Below are 25,433 nucleotides of genomic sequence, written 5' to 3' on the forward strand. Positions count from 1 at the left end.
TGAGTTCAGGTCCTAGGGCTTGTGTCAAATGCAGTTGTGGACCCTTGCACTGAGGGAGCAGAGGCAGGTGGAACTTAGCTCACTGGCCAGCTAGTCTTGGCAAAACTGGTATTAGGTTAAGTGAAAGACACTTTCTCAAAAAATAAGATAGAAAAGCAAAAGCAGCTGAGCAATACCACACACAAATAGAACTAAATTATGCTTTCCGAGCGAAATGAAAAAGATCTGGTTGTGCTGTGATTCCATTTGTATGGAATAAGTGTGTAGTGAGCATCATACCCAAGTGTTTCCTTTGTTCAGTTCCAGTGCATAAGCATTGAGGTTTTGTGTTTGTTTTGTTCTGTTTTTGGCTTGTGTGTGTAGGGTGGATGGGTATGGTGAGTGCTGTTCCACTGATGAAGATTCTTAACTTTCATAAGGCATCTGTCATAAATACAAGCCAGCTGTGCTGTCTGTACAGTAGAGAAGTAACATGTAGTTAAGTCAGGTCTGTGGAGCTTGAATTCTGCCTTGAGCATCAGGCTTTATGCATAAAATGGGACTAAATGCACATCTTATGTCTTTAGGATGAGGTCTTAAGAGCATTTCACAAGCAGTTTTGACAGTAACTGATAACTTGCTTCATGTATCATTTCATGATCCTCTCTGACATTTGCTGGATTGATTTCTCAGAGTCATGTTGCCAAAACTGCAGATGATTACACATTATGAGGAGAAGAAACTTAATCAAATCTGGGGTAGAAAATGCTAGAGTTTATAATTTTAACTAATTGGTAGTATGACATAATGGGCAGAAGGGAACATCTTTAGTTATATTCTTTCTAATATTTACAGAGATTAAATATATGTCCTTGTATTGCCTGCTTTGAGGAAAGAATACATATGACAGTCTCTTCAAACTGTATTCTACTTTAAGACTGAGGGAATTTTAGTTTAGTTTTTGTTTGCTTTTTTAAAGGTTTATTTATTGTTATGTGCATTGGTGTTCTGTCTGCATTTCTGTGAGAGTGCCAGATCCTCTGGAACTGGAGTTACAGACAGTTGTGAGCTGCCATGTGGGTGCTGGGAATTGAACTCTTCCTCTGGAGGAGCGGACACTGTTCTTAACCACGGAAGCATCTCTCTAGCCCTTTAGTTTTTGTTTTTAATATTAAATGAGGCTTCCCAAGGTGGCCAAACTGGTCACCAGTCTACTGGTGTCAAGTGATGTATGAGCTTTCCTAGTAGGACTACCCGTGCTAGCTTGTGGTGAGATTGTTTGTTTCGTAATTCACACACACACACACACACACACACACGGGTATGAAGGTTAGAGATCAGAAGCCAGTCTTCCTTGTTTCTTGGGACAGGTTCTCTCACTTGGAACTGGGACTCTTGATTAGGCTAAGCTGGCTGGCCAGCCAGGAGGCCCCAGAGAGTCAACTGCCCTTGACTCCCCACTTCTGGGATTACACAAGTGCCAGCATGCCCAGCTTTTTATGTGGAATCAAACGTAGGTTATCATGTTTATACAACATGTACTCTGTGGACTGAGCCACCAAGAGTAATGTTCTTTAATCCTGCCAAACTTGCTTGTATAAGACCAGAGTATAATAAAACTAATTGTGATGAAAGACTTAGGAGTACTAACTTTTCATAAAATTTAATTACAAAATTTATAGCACTCCAAAAGACTACCAAAATCAAGTTGCTTCCAGTAATGTTAAATGACTTTGTGGTTTCTTTTAGTAACTTTGGTAGCTTCTGAATAAAGCAGTAGACTACATGAAAAGATTGAACTAGCCTCTCATGATGTTCCCATTATATTTGAGATCTTCTTGTCTTCCTTTCTTATTTGTGAAAATATATTTTCAGAATTGTTTTCAGGTATTTTTTGCACTTCCTTTAATTCTAAAAATATTTAATATAACTTAAGAGGGTAGACAGGGAAATACAAAAATATTTCTGTGGGATTGAATTAAAACCCCTTGTATTAAAACAATGGTTATAATGTCTATTGTGGTCTTCTCTTTTCCCTCAGAACATTTAATTTTTGCCCGAAAAGCGTAGTTTTGGGGGTTGCAGGAGTATAATATCTGTTGGTATACAGCTTTTTGTGATAAATTCTCTTGTGTACGAAAAGGTAGCTTCTCATTACTATCCTTACTGTCTTGCCATTTTTCTCTGCATTTTTATTAAAGAAGATCTGTGGGTCAGAAATAATGGGAGTTGGGCTAATCACAAGGTGAGGGGATGTTAGTGGACTTTGTGCCACTGTCAGTTGTAGCTAAGTGGCTGCCCATAGTGGAGAAGTAGAGGGCTCATGATGGAAGAGCATTTGCCAGCTCACCATTTATCTGTGTAATTGTATTCTTTTTCAACTGTCTTCAGAACACCATTTATTTTCAGTAGTACAGTAAGGAAATTAAGTAGACATAAGAAATCAGGATAATTTTAAAAGGAAATTGTTGAGGGCCTGGAGAGATAGCTCAAGGGTTAAGAGCACTTGTTCTTATAAGAAAACCTAAGTTCAATTCCCAGCACTCACAGAGTGATTAATAATTATATGTTATTCCGGTTCCAGGAATTTGATACTTCTTTTGGCCTCACATGGTGCATACACATACATGCATGCAGCTCATCCATATACATAAAATTAAATAAAAAGTAAATGGCCAGTTGAAGTTCACCTTGTTGGGCATAGCACATTTAGACTCTCTTTCTTAAAAGAAATCCGTATCCTTCTTTAGCCAGTGAGTGTTCTTTTTATTTAATCTGAAAGTGTTTAGTTAAAATACTGATTCAAAGCTGAAATACGTTGATTAGTTATGCCACATTATTTTCCACATAAACAGCCCCTAATGTTTTAGGATATTAGGCAGGCTTCTGGTGTTGTTGTTTTGTTTTGTTTTGTTTTGTTTTGTTTTGTTCTTATTTACTATCAAAGGTAGTCAAGCTTGCTTATTTTAAAGTTTTATTTAGTTTTATACTTTTGATCAGATTGTACCTTTATCAGTAGAACTATGTTCCATCTGCTGCTTCTAAGAGCGGTCCTTAGATACTGCCTTTTTGTGTTATATGTGCCTTTTATAATGTTTATTTTTTATATGTTTATTTTTCCTTTCTAAAACGTTTGTGTCATTTTGCTTTAAGTCGTCTATTTAGATCACATTTAGTTTTACTTTTAAACAACTTGAAAACCTTTTAATCATAAACTCAATCTTGTGCACATTTATTGTTATTGATAAGCACAATGATTATTGCTCTTGTGCCATTTCTGCTTTCTTATATGGCTCATTCATCCTGATCTAGGTTCATTCTATCACTAAAGCTGTACTATACGTCTATGTTGTATTTAACTTCAAACACTAGTTTGTCAAATTACAGAATTTTATTGAAAGTCTTGCTTCAGAGCTTTGAGGTTGTTGATTATTTATCAGAACCTAATGTTGATATTTTTACCTGGTTTGTTATTTTTCTTTTGTGGATAATCTGGTATCTTTGGGACTTTTGCTGTAAATTTCAGTGTAACATGTTTTTGTTGTTGATGTTGTTTTTTTGTTTGTTTGTTTGTTTTTAGGCAGTGTTTCTCTATGTAACAGAGCCCTAGCTGTCCTGGACTTGCTTTGTAGACCAGGCTAGCCTTGAAGTCAAAGAGATCTACCTGCCTCTGCCCCAAGTGCTGGGATTAAGGCCTGCGCCACCACAACCCGCGAGCATAACATGTTGAAAAGTGTGTAGTGTTTGGTTGTTTGTTTGTTTCTTTCTTTTTTAAAAATATTTCCTTATACCCTCTTTAACTATGTCATTCCTTCTAGAACCTTGCTGGGTAGATTTGTAGAACTTATTTCCTTATTTTCTTCAAACTTCTCACTCATATCCTGTTTTCATTACATTCTAGAAGCTTCCTTGGTCACATCTTGTACTTATTTGTTCCTTTGCTCTGTTGTCATACAGCTTCTCTCAAATTGATTATTATAATAATAATTCTTTTTCTTTTCAAGATGTCTAATTGTGGATTTTATAGTTCTGTGGTACAACTTGTGCTGTGTATGTAAAAGGTCCCGAGTTTGACCCTAGGAGCTTTTCCCCACCATCCCTTCTCTTTGGCTGCTTAGTTTCTTTATCAGATACTAGTTTTCTGTTTGAGTTGCCTGCCTCTCTTGTGTGTTGGCTTTCTTTCAGTGTTAGTTCCTTTATGTGGTGTCTTGGAAAGAGGACCATCCTTCCTTCAGGATAACACAGCCATCTTGCAGTCTGACTTGTGCTTTTTTTTCCAGGAAAGCATGAGGCTGTCCTAAATGCAAGCTGTGCAAAGTTCTTATTAGCCCTTCTTTCCTTTCTTCCTCCCTCCTTTTTTGGTTTTTTGTTGTCGCTTTGTTTGATTGTTTTCAAGACAAGGTTTCTCTCTATAGCACTGGTTGACCTGGAACTCACTCTGTAGACCAGACTGGCCTCCAACTCAGAGATCTACCTACCTCTGCCTCCTGGGTGCATTAAAGGCATGCACCAACATGCCTAGCTCATTTGTCTTTTTTTGTTGGTTCTAGCATGTTTTCATAGTCCCACGAATGTGCCTCCCACCAAAAAAATCATAGTTTTAAGTAAGCTTGTGTTTAGCTGTATTCATAATTATCCTAGGACATCTGAGGGTTAGGCTGCAGGTAGAATATCTGTAATCTTTCAAATATCTTTAAAATATGTTTTATGGTTGCTATTTGACTTATACTGTAAAGCTTTTGGAAGCTGAATAAATCTGTTGATAAATGGAAGATTTTTATTCATCTGTTGATTTGTGATTTTGGTCCTTTTATCCTACATCTTGGTTTTAAATACATATATCTTGTGTTAGCACTGTCTAGCTTAAAATTTTTAGGATATAGTTCTATATATAATTTGAGTTGCATACAAATCCTACTTTGTACACTGTACTAGAAATAGCAACAACAAACACTTATCGCTGTAACAGTGCTAAAGAGGAGCAACAGGGAGTAAAGGGGAGCATGTGAGAGGCCCTGGGCTTGATTTCTAGTACCTTCAAAAAGAAAAAGAAATAGTAGATACGTTTCCAGCCATTATCAAGATCTTCCAGGAATTATAAGGGTTCTAGCTTGACGTGACCTCATTGTCTTGGTAATAACTGCCATTGCCTGTCAGAGAGTTGCGTTAACTGTGTCTTAACCAATAATAATCATTTTGAGAGAGGCCAGTTATTGTCCTTTTGGCTTGAGCCTACTATTGTCTACCCCCTTGTTGTAAGGATCCTTCTTGCTGCTGTCCAAAATAATAAGTTCAGCTTCTGTTGGCCTTTTTTTTTTTTTTAATTTAGTTGTTATTTGCTTTTGAATTGGGTCTTGCTGTTTAGACCAGCCTGGCCTTTGAACCCTTGCCTCAGACGTTTTAGTACTGGGATTACAAGTTTATGCTGCCACACTTGTCTGTACTGACTGGCTTTCATACGCTGAGACAATTTTTTCAAAATGGGGTTGAAATTATCTTGGCTGAGAAACATGTCTTTATACTCATGGTTGGCAGACATTGAAATTCCTTCTAACATTGGCAGACATGATAGAGAAAGGATATGTTAATGTGTTAGTCTTTTGGGGGAAAAATCTTAAGTGATTTTGAACTGTAAACCATCATATCTACCCATATTCTTTCAACTTATTTAATCACTGTGGTCTGAATTTATTCTTGAATGTCAGTTAGTTCTTAATAATGGTGTTCTCTCATTTCAGAGTTCTCTGGATAGAGCCCAAGCAGCCAAAAACAAAGGCAACAAATATTTCAAAGCAGGAAAATATGAGCAAGCTATTCAGTGCTATACTGAGGCTATTAGTTTGTGCCCTACTGAGAAGAACGTAGACCTTTCTACGTTTTATCAGAACAGAGCTGCTGCCTTTGAACAGTTGGTATGTACTGTGGGTTGTTTACTCTGTTGCTTTTCCTCTGTTTATCTGCTTAAAGATTCAGTTAATTCTGCTCAGATCCAACATAGTTTTTGAAGTTGTTTTTGAAATTATAAGAATTTTTCATTTCAGTTTTGTTAGCCAAAACAATAGATCAAAATTTACATTTTAATAAAATCAGATAGTTCAGATGATTACAGTTTCATAGTGATCCTGCCCTCCACAACAGTTTCAGATTATTTTGTTCAGTTTTTTATTTTTTTTGTCTCTGTCTATAATATGCCAAAGAAAGAAAAAGGTTAGTTCCTTTTACATACACTGTTTGTGGCATGTTTTTTGTTTTTATCGTATCTTGTAGAATTTTTTATATCAGTATATCTAAATCATTCTTATTAAAGACTGTAGTATGATTGTATGCTTTCATAGAGGATTGACGGATAAAAACAGTGTAGAAGAAGAAGGTGTTATGGAGAACTCTAAGACATGTAATTTCTATGAGACAAACCATATGGTGTTTAAAAAAGTAAGTTTCCTGAGTACAGAGACATGAAAGTGGACAGAAGCAGGGACCGAGTCAGGAAAAACCTGTAGGCAGTAAATTCAGCTAAGTGTTATGTTCTATTTCTGTGTTCTCAGTACTTGGGAGGTAGAGGATCATGAGTTGATGGCCAGTATGGGTAACTTAGCAAGACCTTGGCTGAAGAAAATGATGAATAAGTGTTGGTTCTGAGTACAGTGGGAGTAAGTATTTAAGGGATTTTAGCAGGAAGGAATATCATCAAAATTTTTTCCTACTGTTCTGTCAAGACCACAGTGGAATCAGAAAGGGAAACAGGGAGACCAGGTAAGCATAGTGTTGCTGTAGCCCATATAATACATAAATGAAAGCTGAATACAAGCAAAATTTGCTATTGCATTTGCTATGGAAAGTGAAAACAAGCAAGACTTTTAATACCATCGGGGTGGAGAAAGAAAAAGACAGCTAAGGAGATAGTTCAACACACATTTGTAATTTAGCAGAATATCCTGGCTAGAGATAACTTTAGGAATCACCTGGTTTTTAGATAAAGCCAGACAATCACATAGGGAGAAGAGAGGAATCCTTCAAGTTGTAGCATGTCGCAATCAAGTAGAAAGAAGTGTTCCATCAAATAAATTGAGAGGGGCAGCCAGTAATGTGGTGGATAGCAAGTCAAGTGGCAAGGGGGACTAATGGCAAATTGCCGCTAAGTGTAGTAGTAACTGTAAGAAGTAACAAAAGCCGAGCATGAATCCTTGTCATGGGATGATTCAGAAGAGAAGGTGGTGGGTGTTTTGTTGAGAAGGACTAGCTGAAAGAGTAAAGACTTTGGCATAGGGAAGGTGTGGATTCCAGATCACCAGTGGTAAAGTAGTGGAAGTGCCGAGAGCACAAAGCCGCAGGTAGGTTTAACATAGAAAGATAGCCTATTTTAAAAAATCCAATATAGTTATCTATTTCAAAGATAGGATATATCTATATATACACATATATGTTTAGTTCGTTGTAGTTATTATTTGAATGGAAATACACACTTGGCCTTTTAGGTTTTGGAAACTCAATTCTATTGAAAGTTCTGTTTTCAATGTAACTTTTTTCTTTTTCTTTCCATGCTTTCAATTACAGCAAAAATGGAAAGAGGTGGCACAAGATTGTACAAAGGCTGTTGAACTTAACCCCAAATATGTGAAAGCTCTCTTTAGACGTGCAAAAGCCCATGAGAAGCTAGACAATAAGAAGGAGTGTTTAGAAGGTGAGGGTGTTTCTGTATTTTCATAGGAAAAATACTGAAGGCTTTATAGTCATTAGTAAATTTATATGAAACTGCCTTGTGAGTGTAGAGATCAGCTAATTGTCTTTTTCAGTATTAAACTATTCCCCAGTTGAGACTTTATTCTCTAACTTAAAAGTACTGGTACATAAGTTCTATCTCAGTTTTTCACTGTGGAGTATTTGTTTGTTTACTGGGTCTGGGGGCCAGGGTCTCTTTTCATAGATTTAGCTGTTCTGGGACTCACTGTGTAGACCAGCTGACAGTTGAACTCCAAGATCCCACATGCCTCTGCCTCCCAAGTGCTAAAGGTGTACACCACCATGCCCAGCCTCAACTCAGAAATTATAAATAAGTATTAAGACTAAGAAAATTAGAAAAGTCATTGTAGCAGGTTCATGTTGATATTTTCAGCTAATTTGTTGTATAAATGTGAAATAACTTGGAGATGAGGCATGAAGAAAAACACTTTTTGTCCTTCATATTTTCGGACATTATTTTATACACAATTGCAGATTGTGTAATTGCTATAGAATATCCAAGTGCAGTTCTGATTCTCGGAAAATATTATAAGTGTTCTTCTGCCTCTAATTGGCCGTGTCTGCTTCCAAAATTACAGTTAAAGAACAGGTCATAGCCTTTTAAAGTTCAGACCAAAGTGTAATTTCTACAGTCTAAAAGTACTTTCAGTACATGTTCACATGTCTTTTAAAAACATAGGGAATAAAATTTAACCATAATTACTCTTTTAATAACTTTGGGGTTGATACTGGGGAATAAACTCAGGATCTCAATGTTTTTTTCTTGTTTTTTTTTTTTTAAGGAATGAGTCCTTTAAAAGGATAAAGATGTTTTAAATTGAAAAATTTAAAGTTTTGTGATGCCGTGTGCTGGCTGAAAGAATTTTTTTTTAAAGTGGGTGGGAATGCTAAGTTTTGAACTAGTCCTTGAAGTTACTAGCAGGTAATAATTGACAGAGAAGAGGTTAATAAATAAAGAAATGAAGTGAAAAAAATGATGGCATTGGCTTTAGCCAGAGTTAGCAGGGCCATGGAGTGCTGATTGACTTACTGGAAGAGTAAGGGTGTGGGGTTGTAAAGAGTGGTGCTTAGGAACAGAGGTCACAAGATACTGCCTGAATATTTTGAATAAAAGGATAAGTGGTGAAGGGACTTCTGATCCTTTAAATTTCAAACTTAAATTTTATTGTGAGCTGTTGCATAACCAGTTCAAAGTGGGATTTTGAGGTGGATTTTAAGTTCTATGGCAAGGTTATCTTTGGAATAATTTGAAGTCCTTAAAAATACTACTTAGGAGGCAAGGCAAGGGGATTAATTGGGAGGAGGAGTTTAATAACAGCCTAGGCGGCATAGCAAGGTGTGAGAGTCGAGTGTGTGCTCTTGTGTGTTAATAGTCAGGAGAGAATACTTGGGATTCCTTGTTTTCTTTGCCATCTACAGAATGTTAGAACATTGAGAGGCATCAGAAAGTAAACAGGATAAGCCCATTCATTTCACAGGTTAGAAGAACAAGCCTCACAGAAATACAGTACTGACAATTTCTTAAAAATCAAACAGTTCCTTCTCACTTCGAATTGAGTTTCACTTTTGTAGTGCATTTGTACCTGTTTTCTGCTAGTGGTCATCCTTATAATAATTCTATAATAATACTACATTTCTATCATTTCCAGATGTCACTGCTGTGTGTATATTAGAAGGATTCCAAAATGAGCAGAGCATGCTGTTAGCTGATAAAGTTCTGAAACTTCTCGGGAAAGAAAATGCCAAAGAAAAATATAAGGTAAATTCATATGCATTGGTAATGGTTCAGTACTGCTTGAACCTAGACACAGTATGTAAGAGAACAACTGAAATTAAAACTGGGTTGTATTTTTCCTATACTTTTAGGTTGTTATAGCATATCCATTTTCAGTAAGTCCAAAACTAATTTTATGGACTAGGGATTGTCACACAGTAGCCCCAGGACCAATTCCAATCTGTTTCCCATATGTCTAAACTGTCTACTACCTGATCTTTTGTAGAAAAATATTTGCCATCTTCTGCTCTGTATCATTAGCTTTTAAAGGCAAACTATATCAGTGGACATAGTGACATAGTTTAATTCAACAATTAAGCAAAACTGTGCTACAGCAATGGATTCAAACACATGGTCCCAAATCCCTGCTAGAGGCTCTTGTAATTCAAGCACTTGGGAAGCTAGGATAGGAACACCACAAATTTGAGGCCAGCCTGTGCTGCAAAATGAGACCCTATCTTTTTTAAAAGGGGGAATCTTATCAGGACTGGCTTCTTTGTCTTCTGAGACCTGATAGACTAGGGTCAGCTGGAAGGAGAGGAGGAGCTCCTCTATCATTAGACTGGGGGAGGAGGAGGGGCAGAGGAGAAGAGGGAAGGAAGGTGGGATTGGGAGGGGAGAAAGGAGCTGGGATACAAAGTGAATAAACATTTTTTAAAAAGATAAAAATAAAAAGGGGATCTTTTTAAAAGATAGGCTCTTTTTTTTTTTTTTTAAGAGAATTCCCCTACAGGATTATTTTTTTAGGACAGATGTTATTAAGTATAAAAGACCTAATATGGGTAAGTATTGGAGGGGAAAAGTAAGTAGAGTGCTGGGAGAGCAAGGGCTTAGCTACAAGTCACCAAAGATTCACTGCTGAGTTTCAGGAATTTCAGGGCATTTGTTCCTTTTTCCTTTACTGATGACTCCATTTTTTCCTAAGTTGAAACTAATCTATACAGCTAGGCTTAGTTGGCACGTACCTATAATGCCAAGACAAGGGATAACAAGTTGAAGACCAGCTAGTCTGTATAGTGTAAGACCCTGTCTTAAAACAACAGCACTTATAAGGTTTTTTAAACATGGGCTTTCATGTATTAACATGTACTGTGAATCCAAGAACAACATAACTAACAACTCATAATGGAACTTTTTAAAATCACCTGTGAAACATATTACAGTCCCAGGCTTATCCTGTTTAATATTAAAGCTTAATATTGTTTACGAATTTGTTCAGCAGCCCACTTGCTGCTTTGATAGTGTTTTCTCATTTTAAAAAGAGCTTAAACATGATTGAATTTCAGAACCGTGAACCTCTGATGCCATCTCCACAGTTTATTAAGTCTTACTTCAGTTCTTTCACGGATGATATAATTTCTCAACCAATGCTTAAAGGAGAGAAGTCTGATGAAGATAAAGACAAGGAAGGAGAAGCTTTAGAAGTAAAAGAAAAGTAAGTGTGCTGAGCACAGTGTCTCCTGGATGGGCTTTGGTGCCATGAAATTTGCCTGGAGCACAAGTAGGCTCACAGTCACCTTTAAAAGAGAATCGTACAGATGTAGTTAAACATAACCTTAAATTGTATTCTTTTAATTATTATAGATATGCCTCTCTTTCTAGCAGATATGTTATTTTTCTGGTATTTCAGATTTTTCTGTCAGAATCTTGCCTGCTTTTGTAGTCTTGGTGAGATTATCAAGAAAACACTTCTCATGTCACTTGGTATAGTTAGCAGACAATTTGAATAAAGGTGCTACATTAAATTATAGGTAGCTCAAAGTTCAAATGTTGATGTGCAGGGTAATTTATGAGCTGATGGATGCTTAGGAATACTATAAATTTCTTCAAGTTTTCCTACTTGTCCAGAACAGTGATAATCTTGTGTTTGATAGCATAGAAAGCTGAAATTAAAGAACATGTGCCTTTATGGCTGGAGACCTTCTGATAGAATATATATGCTATCTATCCTGCTCATTTATATTTGGCAGTGCATGTAGATTTTGGTTAGGTTAACTCCCGCTTGATACATGATTGGGAATTTATTAATGTGTTGGAAGGAAGGGAAATGCTGTTCCTTGCAGTAAAGCATAACTGAGTTTTAGGAAATGTGCATGATTACACCAAGATATGTACTTATTAATTGATATACTCTTTTCAGAAGGTCATAGTTGGGAAATAAATATTTCAGCTGTCACATAACTTTAATAGTAGTGATAGAGAAACACTAAACAGTCATCATCTCGTTAAAAGCTAAAGGAAAGTTAGTCATCTGTGAGCTATGCTGAGAGATGATGGTGTGAATCATAGACTCACAAGAGCTCACAACTGGAACTGTTGCTGCAGATTGTAGTTTGTAGTTGATTTAATTCCAGGCCTTAGCATCATCATTGTTGTGATGAAACCAGTACTTTAAATCTTAGATGACAGGTTTATTTTAAGATTTAGAGTCCTATGTAACTACTTACCGTGTTTTCAGTGAGTGGAAACTTTTTACTTTCAATCTGATTTTAATACAGTTGCTCCTGTTTTCTTACACCAGTAACCTGAACAACAAAGTAGAAAATAAAAGTGTGATGTTAGAAGAAGTTAGTATAATTTTTCTTATAAGTCACATACCAATTTTCTCTATTTAGAACAACTTAAATGAGAAATTGTACTTATACAGTGTTCTTTATGAGGGTTTACACTTCTCATAGTTGAATATATGTTAAGTCCAAAATGCAGTTACTTTCCCTAACCCACTGAGCAACATAGAGAATCTGTTATTTACCCTTGTAGTCTTGTGAGTGATTGTGAAATGTGGCTTGCTGGATAGGATTGTACCACTTGTCTCTAGCTAAAGGCAAGATAAAAATTTAAATTATGTATTTCTAAAGTATATCATTTTCACATGTTAATTTCCAACTGTCATAAATCAAATGACTTAGTCCTGTAGCATCGTCTTTTCTGTCAGAAACCTCTTCGTTCCATATCTCTAGTAGTAGTCATCGTCCTAGAAGAATGCAGTAGCCAGGTGGTCATGGCACATGCTTTAATCCTAGCACTCGGTAGGCAGAGACAAGTAGATCTCAGAGTTCTAGGACAGCTTGGTAGCGTTCCAGGACAGATACACAGAGAAAGAAACCCTGTCAGAGAGAGAATGTTATACTTCATTTTGTTCTAGAGGCTCTGAAAGAAAGATTGTTGGGTAAATGTACTTGCCTTGTAGGTCTGCTGACCTGAGCTAATTCTAGGTCTACTTTTTAAGGTGGAACAGTAAATCTGTTTGAGGCACTTCAGTGTTTTTACTTCCTTAGTCCATCCTACACAAAACAATGATCTGTGCAGAACACATATCTGACTACTCCTTTTGCCTTGATTATTGTCTACGTCCTTCCTTGTTCTTCTCTCAGCCCTTAACAACTCTTGAGTATTACTGATGCACCCCAGACAGAGAGTAAGACAAAGTCTTCATCCATGTTACAAAAGAGTGTCTTTCTAATTAGCTCACCTCTCATTAACTCGTGTTTGAATTGGGGTACCAACCTAAGGATTCTGCCAATGACCCTGTTGTCTCCACTTGAAAACTTTCTTGAAGATATCAAGAAAATCTTGCTGGTTAAGAAATCATAGTCAGTTTAATCTGACCCAATCCCATACTGGTTGATTAATATAGAAGGAAATGATAATTCAGAGTGCCATGTGTGCCATTTGGTCTTTTCCTTAGTAATTTTTTTCTCCTGTGTTTGCTTTCACCTTCAGTTCTGGATATTTGAAAGCTAAACAATATATGGAAGAAGAAAACTATGACAAAATCATAAGTGAATGCTCAAAGGAAATAGATGCTCAAGGCAAATACATGGCAGAAGCATTGCTACTACGAGCCACCTTCTACCTGCTTATTGGCAGTGCAAATGCAGCCAAACCTGACTTAGATAAGGTCATCAGTTTGAAGGAAGCTAATGTGAAGGTACATTTTTAAATGTTTGTACATGTGGAAAACTATAAAGTGAACATGATTACTTTGACAGTTGCTATACATGATACCATAGCATTTCACTAGCAGTGCCATGAAAATTGTTTTGTTTTGAGGAATCTACATCTGATAATACTGGTATAGTGAATATGAGCAAGTAATATTTGTCTTTACATAAGAAAGTGAACAGTGTTCTACAGCATTTAGTATTGGTAGATCCCGCTATGGCCATGGAATACTGTAAAAGGTTGTCTTTGGATAATAGTGATGGCAGTGTGGTTAATGGTACTTTTCTGAGTATTCTTAAAATCCTTTTGAAATTAAATCTTGATACTGACGTTACCCTACAAAGTTTTCCTTAATTTCTTTTAACCTGATTTCTTAATTAGGAAAACCATTATATTCTGCTAAAGTCTGCATATTGTTGCTTTGAAGAAGAAACCTGAGTTCATGATCATGGCTTTTAGTTTAAACAGCAACAAGTAATGATATATACTGTATGGTATCTAAAAAAAATCAGCTCAAAACCAACCAGAAACCTAAATGTAAGAACTAAAAGCTAACCTCTAAGGAAAAACATAGGAATAAGTTATTAGTTATCTTGTATTAGAAAGGAGTTTCTGAGATATGACACCTAAAATATAACTTAAAAATGAGAAAAGTGCCAGCAAGATGGTTCAATTCAATCCCTGGAGCCCACGTGGTAGAAGGAAGGAGGGACTCACAGAAGTTGTCCTCTTGTGGCAGATGCTCATGCTCACATTGCATGTATACTCAACAAATAAGTAAATGTAAAAAAAAGAGAAAAATAACAGCTTTTGAGCCAAGCATGCTGGCTTGTACTTGGGTGGCTGAGGGTTGGAGGACTGCTTTAAGTAAGCCTGTGCTTGAAAGAACAGCATCAGAAAACTGAAAATACCTTCCATAGAGTGGAAGAAAATGTTCATGAGTCATTCAAATAGGAAAGCTTTCTAATCAAAAATAAAAGCTTAGAGCCCAATAGTAAAAAGAAAACCTAATCTTAAAGTGTGCAAAGATTTGGACAGCTCATCAAAGGATACTCTACAAATGACCAATGAGCATGAAAAAAGTGCTCTAGTACCGTTACCTGTTAGGGCAGTATCAATCAAACCTTAATTGAAGTACCCCCTTTTTTTTTCCTATTATGATTATAATTATTTTTTTAAATTGAAAGCACAGTCAATAAGACTATAAATCAAAAATATTAATTGTAGCAAATACTGGTAAGAATATATGTTGCTAGTAAAGATAAAAGAGTCTTTGGGAAGTAGTTTCGCTATTCTTCAAAATGTTTTAAACACAAAGTTGCCATGTACTCTATGAATGCTGCTTCTAGAGAACTTGAGACATAAACATACAAACCTGAATGTTCATAGCAGTGTTAATCATGATACTCATAAAAGATAGAAATAACCCCTATGTTCAATATCTACACTGAAATATTATCGTATAATATTAGAATATTATTGAATACCACATTGATGAAAATACTACATAAAAAATCAGAAAAGGCCATATTGTATATGAAACATTCATGATAAACAAATGTGTGGAAAGAAACTAGAGGTTAAGTAGTTTCTGGGCATTTAGGGTAGAGTTGTGCTTATGTGTATATGTTCTTTAGGTACAATAAAAGTGCTCTGAAATTTGTAATGATCAGCCTCTATTTAGTTAATACACTAACAAACTAAACTAAAGCATGCAGTCTTTAAAGGGTAAACATTATAGTAGGCATTAGAGGTTTTTGTTTTGTTTTTTTTCTCTTAAACTAAATTGGATCCTAAAGTTAACCAGGAACTTTTTCTTGTTGGGGGTGTACAGCTTCGAGCAAATGCCCTTATCAAAAGAGGCACCATGTGCATGCAGCAGCAGCAGCCTATGCTGTCTACTCAGGACTTCAACATGGCTGCGGAGATCGATCCTCAGAACTCAGATGTTTATCACCACCGAGGGCAGGTAGATCTGATCTTACCTAGAGAGCAGTTGATGACTACTTTTCAGGGTTTCTTGAAGTTTTCTTATGGATTATGTCTTGTAGACCCTTGAGTGTTTTGCAGATTGGATTGGCTTTTATTTACTTACATCTTGAGTTTCATTTATAATAATTTTGATGTTGTAGAAGAAAGGGAAGGTAAAAACCATTAGCTTGGCAGATCGGCTAGTTTTTTGGATGTTCCTAGCTTGTAGGCTTTCAGTGAGTAAACACTAATTAATCCTACTTAGTAAACATTGTAATTACATTTGTAATTACATATATGTGTCTGCAGGGATTTGTGCACACGATTACAGGCTCCCAGGGAGGCCAGAGTTCCTCCTAGAATTGGAGTTATAGGCAGTTGTGAGCCATCCAACACATACGCAAGGAACCAAACACCCAGAATACACTTGGTCTTGTCTGATTTGCTTAGCAAGGCTTCTTATATAGTACAGTGCACTAGAAAGGAGGAACAGCTTCAGCAACAACTTGCACGCAACCTTCCTACCTCAGCCTCAAGTGCTGCTGGTGTTGGAGGTGTGCATTGCACAGTCAGCTCCTGGGTTCCTAGAAAGTGTTTATTTATTTTAGACATGAGTCTCATTTGTTGTGCAAGCTCATCTGAGCTCAGTCTACCTGCATCAACAGCCTGGGTACTGGAATTACAGATGTACCTGGCTTGAAGGTCTTTGTAGGAGAGAATTTTGTCCTCTGTTTCTAAAAGATGTTATAAAGTGTTGAAATAACATTTTAAAAACCTTGCCACGTCTATCTTTATTTTTAATATTTTGAAATAATTGGATAGTAATTATGTAAAGTCTAACCTGCTTTGAGATTAAGTACAGAGACACTTAATTTTTTTATATTTCGTATTTTTTATCCAAAAATTTCAGTGCATAAAAAAAGATTATCTTTTATCTTTAAATCAGACACCAGTTTTAAGGTTTTAGAATTGACTTTATCTTGCAAAATAATTTTATGTTGAATGATTAATAAATGCTAAGCATTAACTGTGATAACAGAAGAGAAGTGTGGTACAAACTTAAATGTTGAGCCTATTTTGATTGCGTTTAATTATGTATTCTTTCCCCAGCTGAAAATTCTCCTTGATCTAGTTGAAGAAGCAGTGGCGGATTTTGATGCGTGTATTAGATTAAGACCCAAATTTGCTTTGGCACAGGCTCAGAAGTGTTTTGCGTTGGTAGGTGCTGTTTTCACTTGTGATTTCATAAGCACATTTGTATTTCATAGTATCCAGCAAAATGAGTATCTTATTGTCTACAGAATCATCCTTTTTTTTTTTTCCTAAATGGTGATTTTAAGGAAGATATATATTTGAAAGCTTGTCAGTCACTGTGTAGCTGGCCTTGCACGCAACCTTCCTGCCTCAGCCTCTAGTGCTGCTGCTGTTGCAGGTGTGCATTGCACGATCAGCTCCTGGGTTCGTAGAATTGCTTCTTTACCAGGAACTAGTATGAAGGATTCAAAAACAATTTGAGAAAGTAATTTATAGTTATGACAAGACTTAACTGCTTGTACTTTCCTTATGCCAGTCCTAAAAAATTTTCCTCTAAAGAAAGTTGTATTGTAAATATTATGCTATAGGTTTACTTTGAGAATTAAATTACTACATTAAAAAGTCTGTTGGTGGGATATATCTTGATGATAAAGTGTGTGATGGCCTAACATGTATATGGTCCTTATTTTTAATTCTTTCACTGCAGAAAACTAAATAAATGAAAATTATGCCATCTATATGTTTAGTTAACATTCCTTAGTTTTCTGTTGCTGTGAAGAGACACCATAACCAAAGCAGCTTATACAAGTAAGCATTAAGTTAAGGGCGAGAGTTTCAAAGGGTTAGTCCATTATCAATCATGTCAGAGAGCATGGTAGAAGGCAAGGAGGCACATAGTTTTGGAGCGGTAGTTAAGAACTTACATCTAATCCATAAGTAGGACAGAGAGAGAGACAGAGAAACTGGGCCTAGCCTGGGCTTTTGAAACCTCAAAGTCTGCTCCCAGTGGCACACTTCTTCCAGCAAGGCCACATCTCCAATGCCTACACACACACCCCATAAGCCCTTAAGAATCCTGCTTTCTGTAGAATACACAGTGGCCCTGTAGTTCTCCTGACATAGTTGTTTCATTCCCTACTGCTGCTTGTTCCTTAGAGTCTTTTTTGGTGCAGCAGATTATGTTAGCAAGTTATCTGTGTAGGTGCTATTTTTTTTAACCTATTTTATTTGCGCTCTTATATCTAATACCCTTCTCCACCCCAGTCCCTTCTAACACCTCAAGTAGGAAAGAAAGATTAGAGGGGAAAGGAGCATAGACCTCTCTAGGCTACTTCCCACTGATAAGGGACTTAGAGTTCCATGAGGCAAGTCCATTCTTCGTCCTCAGAATAACCAGCAATTCAGCAATCCAGCAGTAGCAAACACAGCAGCAGGAGGGGAGCAGCCGCCATGTGTACCCTCATAAGAGTTCCCAGAATTAAGCTATCTGCAGCTGGCACAAATCACACCCCTGCCAGAGCACAAGACACATTATACTTAGGTGATGTGGGCAGTCTGAAGCAGCCCCACATCCTACACCTGCGATTAACAAAACATTCATGTAACATAATTGTGTTTTTAAAGAAACCAAAATGCTCACCACACACCCGCTTTTCTGGAAACACTTATGTAATGTTCTGTGTCTTTTATAATATGTTAAAATTCCACAAGTTTTTTAGCTCTTACCTGGAGTGTTTTGATTTTTTAAACAGTATCGCCAGGCATATACAGCAAACAATTCTTCACAAGTCCAGGCAGCTATGAAAGGTTTTGAAGAGGTCATAAAGAAATTTCCAAAGTGTGCTGAAGGCTATGCACTTTATGCCCAGGTAAGTGTAAAGAATTGTTTTTTTAAGAACTGCATTTGTAAACCGAATTCAATGTGGAATTAATCGTGCTAGCCTGATGACAGTTTCTGTGGATGTAGACAGCTTGTTTCTGCTTTGACTTCTTGGATGTAGACAGTTTGTTTTTGCTTTGGCATTCATGGTCTTGAATCACCTCAGGGGAAGCTCCTGAGTTCTGGAAATGGGCACCTGAAGCTCAGAAGATGGAGAAATTCTGGGCAGGCATTTCTCTAGTGCTTTTAGCAAACGTAATTGAATTAGCAAATGTAATTCCCTTCAGAAATTTTACTGTTAAATGATGGGGAAAATAACATTGCATGGGGTCTTTTTTTTTCTAACAGAGGCCCTTTAAATGCTTGTTTAAGCTATCACAGCTGTTTTCTGTCTTTCTAAAATTCTTGTTAATTAGGACACAAAGTAACAGATTTCTTCATATCTCCCAGCACCTTCATATATAATTTCTTTTTCTTAATTGCCTTGATTCTCACTCTTCCTGTTCTCCTCAGACTTCTACCATCTTAGTCACTTTTTCACTTTTAAGTCACATGTATTCTCCCTTAGGACCTATTTTTACACTTTTGTGGTGTCCTCTAGTTTCATCGTCTGTACCCACACTTACAACTGTACATTAACACATAGAAGTTCAAAGCTGAAAAATACCTATGAGATAGATCATGTGATATTTTCTTTCTCAGTCTAACTTAACCTCACTTAATAGTTTTCAGAACTATTTACCTAATTAAATTGCCTGTCATCCTTGCACAGCAGAGCATACTAATTAATCTTTCCTGGAACATCCGAATTTAATTTGTGCTGCCAAACTGACAAGTGTCTAAAATTCTTCGCCCCGCCCCCTGAAAGCCAGAATTGCATGGAATTAGAGTTGCAGATAGTTGGTAGCTGCCACTGAGCCATCCCAGCCATGGTGGGTTTTTTTTTGTGTGTGTGTTTTTGTTTTTTTCCTTTTTCTATTTTTTTTTTCACTATGTAGGTTTGGCTGGCATGGAACTCAATATTTACACTAGGCTGGCTTTGAACTCATGGAAATCCATCACCTCTGCCTCCCTAGTGCTGGGATTAAAGCCTCCTTAAAAATTCTTGAAGGTTTATTATTTTGGATTTGAAGCTACAAAGAGCAGGATTTAAACTTAACTTAAACCCTGGCTGTCCTTGAACCCATGGTCTTCCTGAGCTGGTCTCCCAAATGGTGAGGTCGTGAGCCTTTACCACCAGGCCCAGATTTTAACTTTTTTTTCTTAATTACAAAAGGAAACCCTAGCTTTCCCTAGTTACCACAGAAATAGAAAACACGAAAATGTCACTGTCTTTGTTAGACTACTTCCCTAATCCCTTCTTAAGATTGCTAGTTTTATCTTACTTTTCTTTGTGTTCTTTAGTGACATTTCATAAACACTTGGAGGGTTTTTGATTGAAAGAGGCCTGTGAGAGGTTGATTTTTGTGGCTATTCTTCCAGTGTGTCCTATACACTGGGCAACAGCTGATAATCTGGGCATGAAACAAACTATTCTCATTTTTTTTTTATAAAAGTGAAATGTTGCTCACTATACATGCAAATTAGCTTTAAAAACATACTCAATGTAAAACTATATAAAGGAGAACTAAGAGAAATGAATATCAGTAATGTTGTTAGAGAGTAGCCATCCTTAACCTTAGCCATAGAATCCAGGAGGCTTGGGGACAAATTTCTCTGAGGACCTAAGAACACAAAGACCACTACCCATTAGTGAAGTTAATACCAGGAGGATCTGTGCAGCGTGTTTCTGCATTGCGTACTTCTTTCCCTTTGAAGTGGGTGTAGTTTGTACGAAGTCTGTTCATATCAGCACTAGGATTATTTCGCTGAAGATTTCATTGTCTTCCATAGCTTCGATAAAAGATATGTGGTGTAGACTGTTTAACTCTCAAAACTTGCCCCTAAGTCTTACTTCAGCCACTTCAGTAGTAGTAACAGGGTGACTGATAAGAGTTAGCATATTTATAATGTGCCCTCTGAAATGACACCAACCTTTAGACTAATTCCCTTAATATTAGTGTGATAAATTGTAAGTATACACATACATTCGTGAAACCTGATGACGTAGCTGTCATTAAAAGTAGGCTCTGACATAATTTCCCAAACTCTTTGATTCCATTTAGCTATTCATGAAAAGAAAGGACAGTTAGGATCTCATATTTAAGGCAGGTATACCCTAAAAACTCAAGTAAGTAAGATATAAAATTTAATCTGGGGCTTAAATTAATTTCAAGCTTTAGTTTGATGGTAAAAAAATAAATTTTAATGCTTAGTAAATAGTATAGTTTTAATTTTCAGGTTAGCAATTACATTAATATATGTAACTGAAGTTTTTCTTCATATAGGCATTAACAGATCAACAACAGTTCGGTAAAGCTGATGAAATGTATGATAAATGTATTGATTTGGAACCAGATAATGCTACAACTTATGTTCATAAAGGGTATGTATTTTTTTGGTTCTATCTGTTTCAATAAAATACTACATTTATTTCACAGTAATATAATACTTCTTTTAGCCTTACAGAAATGATTCAGAGTATAGCTGACTTATGAATTAATTGATCAGTTTCTTATAGCATGTAGATTTTTTTAATCTTTGTGCATATGAACATGTGATATGTGTGCATATGTGAATGTGGACACATGCTTGCCACAGTGGAGATGAGAGGACAGTTTATTAGGTGTCAGTCCTTACTTTCTACCTTGTTTGAGACAGGGTCTAATATCTGTTTCAGCTTCCCTTCCGTAGCCAAAAAGGGAGAATTTAGGTATTTTACAGAATCTGAAAAATAATCATTGGTTGCGAAGTGTTAATGCAATACCAGCCTAATGGTATCATTTAGATAAACAAGATATTTTACTTTGCAAATTTGCCAGTGAGTTTTTAAGTTCATGGTATTTCTGTTACAGCTAATTAACAGAGTAGTAATTTTAATTATGATACATTGTGAACAACTTTTAAGAATGCAAATTTGTGTGTTTAGAAACAGTTTTACTATGTAGTCCTGGCTGACTTTGAACACATAAAGTTCACCTCCTTCTGCCTTGGGAGTGCTGAGATTAAAGTCTGTACCATCATGGCCATCTCTAAAGCTAATTTGTAATACATATTTGTTGCACGAAAGTAAGCTTTATAAAGATTAAAGTATTGAGAAGCTGAGGCAGAAAGATCTTGAGTTTGAAACCAACATGAGCTAGAGTATAGTTGACTTATCAATGAATTAATTGATCGATTTCTTACAGCATGTAGATTTTTTTTATCTTTGTGCATATGAACATGAGATACATGTATATGTGGACACATGCTACAGTGGAGATGAGAGGACAGTTTATCAAAAACTAAAAAGCCTAAAATAATTATTATATTTGTTATATCTGTGGGTAAGGTTTAAGAAAAAAAAAATGACATACAATTAAAGGCTGGATGGGACTGGAGAGATTTCTCAGCAGTTAAGAGCAGTCCTTATTTTCCAGAGGAGCCAAGTTGAAGTCCCAGAATCCATGTTGTCAGATAACTCAAAACTGCCTATTACTCCAGGGCCTCTGACACCTTCTTTTGGCCTTTACTAGCGCCTGAACATAAGTGTCATACATCCACAGAAACATATATACATTGATGGGAAAAACTGTAAAGGCTTTAAAACAAGTATTTTATACATTTAATTTTTTTTTAATTATTATATCAAATTATTCACATTTTGTAATATATTCAATAAATTGAAAATAATGCAACAATTTTTTATAAGGATAAAACAATATATGTTCTTAAAAGGAGAAGCAACCTTACTTTGCAGAAAATTTTTCGGTAATATTTTAAACATACTTTTAATTCCTATGAAATAGAACCAAATACAGCTGAGACTACAGACTGAATATACATTAGACATCAGCCAGTGCCAGTAGCAGAGTAGAAAAGTAAAGAAATAAGAGCTAAACTCAACTTTTCTCTGGAACCTGCTGCCAGGAGTCAAAACCAGGACTGCATTCCACAGTCAAAACTGGTCCCAGGACAGGAATGAAAGAGAGTGAAGCAGGGAGCTTGGTATTTGCATACAAAATCAGTTGTCTCTGTTCCTTAGAAACAGGCCAAGAAGTAGACTCAACCTGTAGTCTCAGCTGTATCGTAATGTAGGAGTCTGTGGCTATGCACTTGAACATCAGAAATAAGGACTAAAGTCTTCCATGGTGGTGCTGGTTGTGCTGAGTGTTTATTGAGGGCAGAAACCAAATCACACGTTTATATTTCTGTCAGTACTGAGTCCATCTAACTGCCTGTTTCTTTGTTGTTTTTGTTTTGTTTTCTTTGCATTTCAGTTTACTTCAACTTCAGTGGAAGCAAGATTTGGATAAAGGTTTGGAGCTGATCAGCAAAGCTATTGAAATTGACAACAAATGTGATTTTGCATATGAAACCATGGGAACTATTGAAGTGCAGAGGTAACTTCTAGACTTGCTTCTTAGAAATATAATAAGCAGCATAGATTTTGGGGGGTTTGTTCATTCCATACATTTGATTGTCAGTCGATGTCCACTAAATTTTTAAAGCTTGCTGTACTTTTGATGAAGGCTTCCCTAAAAATTAGGGAATTTGGATTTGCCTCATTTTATTATTTTTCCAAGTTAAAAGTTTCATGCATAAAAGCTGTCAGGCTTGTGCCTTAAAAAGTGATACTAGGTTTTTATCTATTTGTATGATTTCTTTTTTGCTTGTATTGTCCTTGTGCCTAGCACACCTAAGCCTGAGATCAGGCCCCAGCACTACAGCTGGGCATGGGACATATTTTTCAACCAACTCTGGAGGTTGATGAGGTTGATGCAGAAGTTCAAGGTTCTCCTAAGCTACATAGGAGTTTTAGGCAAGGTTGGGCTCCAGCCCCCCTCCCAAAAGTTCTTTCTAACTCCTGCCTTAAAATTAAGTGATTGACACTGCTGATATGCTAATATTTTGAAGATCTTTTGGCTATTGACAAAACAACTCTATAGGAACTCCTGAAATAGTTAATTTGGTTACCTTTAGGAGTACTGGCAGTTATCTAGCATTGACTTTGATCTTGGTTACAGGATTACACACATGTAATTAAGTATTATGTACATGAATACATAGATAACAGTAATTACTTTAAACGGTTGTTTCTTAGCCAGGTGTGGTGGTACACGCCTGTAATCCCAGTACTCAGGGAGGCAGAGGCAGGTGGATCTCTATGAGTTGCAGGTCAGCCTGAAAACCTTTGGTTTACAAAGTGAGTCCAGGATAGCTAAGGCTACACAGAGAAACCCTGTCTTGAAAAATTAATAAAACAAACAAGAACCAGTTCTTTCTTAGTGACTATAAAACCTAGCCACGCTTAAGAGGCACATTTTATTAACCTTATGCGTTTATTCATTTGTTCAAAACAGATAGTAATTACCAATCTGTTTACTTAGTTGTTGGAGCTGGTAAGATGGTAAAACATTCATCTGCCTGTGTATACAGAGAGAGTAGACCTGTAAGGAATATTAGGAATTAAGTTTAATCCTTCTGGGAACAGAAGGTGGGGGAATATTCAGATACAGTATTTGAAGATGGTCCTAAAAGGCAGGGATTTGATTGGAGTTAAATAGGCAATAATCTGAGGCTCTGTAGTCAGGTTTGGCATGATCAAGGAACTAGATTGACTTGTGACTGCATAGAAATTCACAGGTTTGGGCATTTGGGTTAAGAGATGAGATAGTTACTGTGGCTTATTCAGTCCTTTAAGGGGCAAGCATCTGAGGGCTACTAGTGTTCTGTGTTGCAGGAAGCCTTGCCTTTTGCCAAAACATGCAGATTAGGAACCAGGAAGAATTAATGATCTTAAATCACCAACTTATTTGCCCTAGTCTCACTATATTTAAACAAAGGATACAAGAAAATGTAGACATAGTACTTTTAAGAATAGTTAGCATTTGTTGGTGCTTTCAGTATGTTGTGCTAGGAACTGCTGTTTGTTATGAAAGAAGCATTAGACTTATAGTTGAAGGTCTCATGTAGTGCAGTTAAACTTTATTGGTTATTGACAACTTCTTGTTAAAGAATCTTTGAAATTTTGCTCTTTTTAGAGGAAACATGGAGAAAGCCATTGATATGTTCAACAAAGCTATCAACCTGGCCAAGTCAGAAATGGAGATGGCTCATCTTTATTCACTTTGCGATGCTGCCCATGCCCAGACAGAAGTAGCAAAGAAATACGGATTAAAACCACCAACATTATAAAAACCTGGGGAAAACAGACTGACTCTTTGTAAAAGAAGTTTACCCCCTCTTCAACTGAACCCTGAAGACACTGTCATGAATTGTTGAATGGTGGAACTTAGGATTCCCTTTGTGATGTTGTCATTCATTACATCTGTTTCATGTTTAGGTGTTGTGGGCGTGGCTGTTGAAGGAAGTTTGCAGTCTTGCAGCTTTTATTCTCTGTGCAACAAAAGCTTAGAACCTGTTAAAGGGATATTAAAACAAAGTTGTAGAATACAAACAGTTAATTGGCCATGCAAATAAAAACTTTGATTTGTTGATTTGTTTTTTTTTTAATATTGGGGTGGGGATTATGTTCTGAATGATTTTGTTTTTATAGCTGTTTGTATAATATATGAGTGTTTTATAGTATGTTGGTCTTTAACATAGTAAGTGCTGTGAAATACTTCTTTCATATTCAATTAATCCTTTCTAATTTTTTGAAGGATGAAAAGCTTCAATATGGATTTCAGTAAAATCGAAAGACTTTACGCTATTGTCAGCATGCACAGTGCCTCTGATTCTGTAGAACTTTAGTAAATTATGCAGAAGCAAAATATTCTGATTGATACTTGTACAGAAAGACTATTAATGAGGGACTGAACAAGGAAGGTAAGATGAAAGACATGTATATACTTGTCCGTGCCTATTCCATAGTAAGTACTATTTAATAGTGTGCTTTTTAAAGAAAGTGGGTGTATGGGAACAGCCCACAGACAGATGGATTACATGTGATGATATATAGGAATATTTAGTTAGCTTAAATTTTCTAGTGACAGAAATATGGCAAAGGTTCAAAAAGATGTCAGTCTT

The 25,433-nt window shown here is 36.4% G+C and overlaps 1 protein-coding gene across 1 annotated transcript in view; it reads left to right on the plus strand.

Annotated features, from left to right (window-relative positions):
- The window catches only part of Tomm70 (translocase of outer mitochondrial membrane 70), a 32,745-nt gene extending 7,846 nt beyond the window's left edge, over positions 1-24,899 (plus strand). Inside the window, exons 2-12 of the mRNA XM_021662634.2 lie at positions 5,718-5,891; positions 7,534-7,660; positions 9,369-9,478; positions 10,780-10,928; positions 13,217-13,424; positions 15,273-15,407; positions 16,520-16,627; positions 18,196-18,312; positions 20,711-20,808; positions 22,682-22,804; positions 24,446-24,899. Of these exons, the coding sequence (XP_021518309.1) occupies positions 5,718-5,891; positions 7,534-7,660; positions 9,369-9,478; positions 10,780-10,928; positions 13,217-13,424; positions 15,273-15,407; positions 16,520-16,627; positions 18,196-18,312; positions 20,711-20,808; positions 22,682-22,804; positions 24,446-24,599 (1,503 nt within the window). The 3' untranslated portion in view covers positions 24,600-24,899. The remainder of the gene's footprint in view (positions 1-5,717; positions 5,892-7,533; positions 7,661-9,368; positions 9,479-10,779; positions 10,929-13,216; positions 13,425-15,272; positions 15,408-16,519; positions 16,628-18,195; positions 18,313-20,710; positions 20,809-22,681; positions 22,805-24,445) is intronic.
- Positions 24,900-25,433: the final 534 nt, after the last annotated feature.

The sequence above is a fragment of the Meriones unguiculatus genome, chromosome 17, assembly GCF_030254825.1.
Source record: "Meriones unguiculatus strain TT.TT164.6M chromosome 17, Bangor_MerUng_6.1, whole genome shotgun sequence".
NCBI lineage: Eukaryota > Metazoa > Chordata > Mammalia > Rodentia > Muridae > Meriones > Meriones unguiculatus.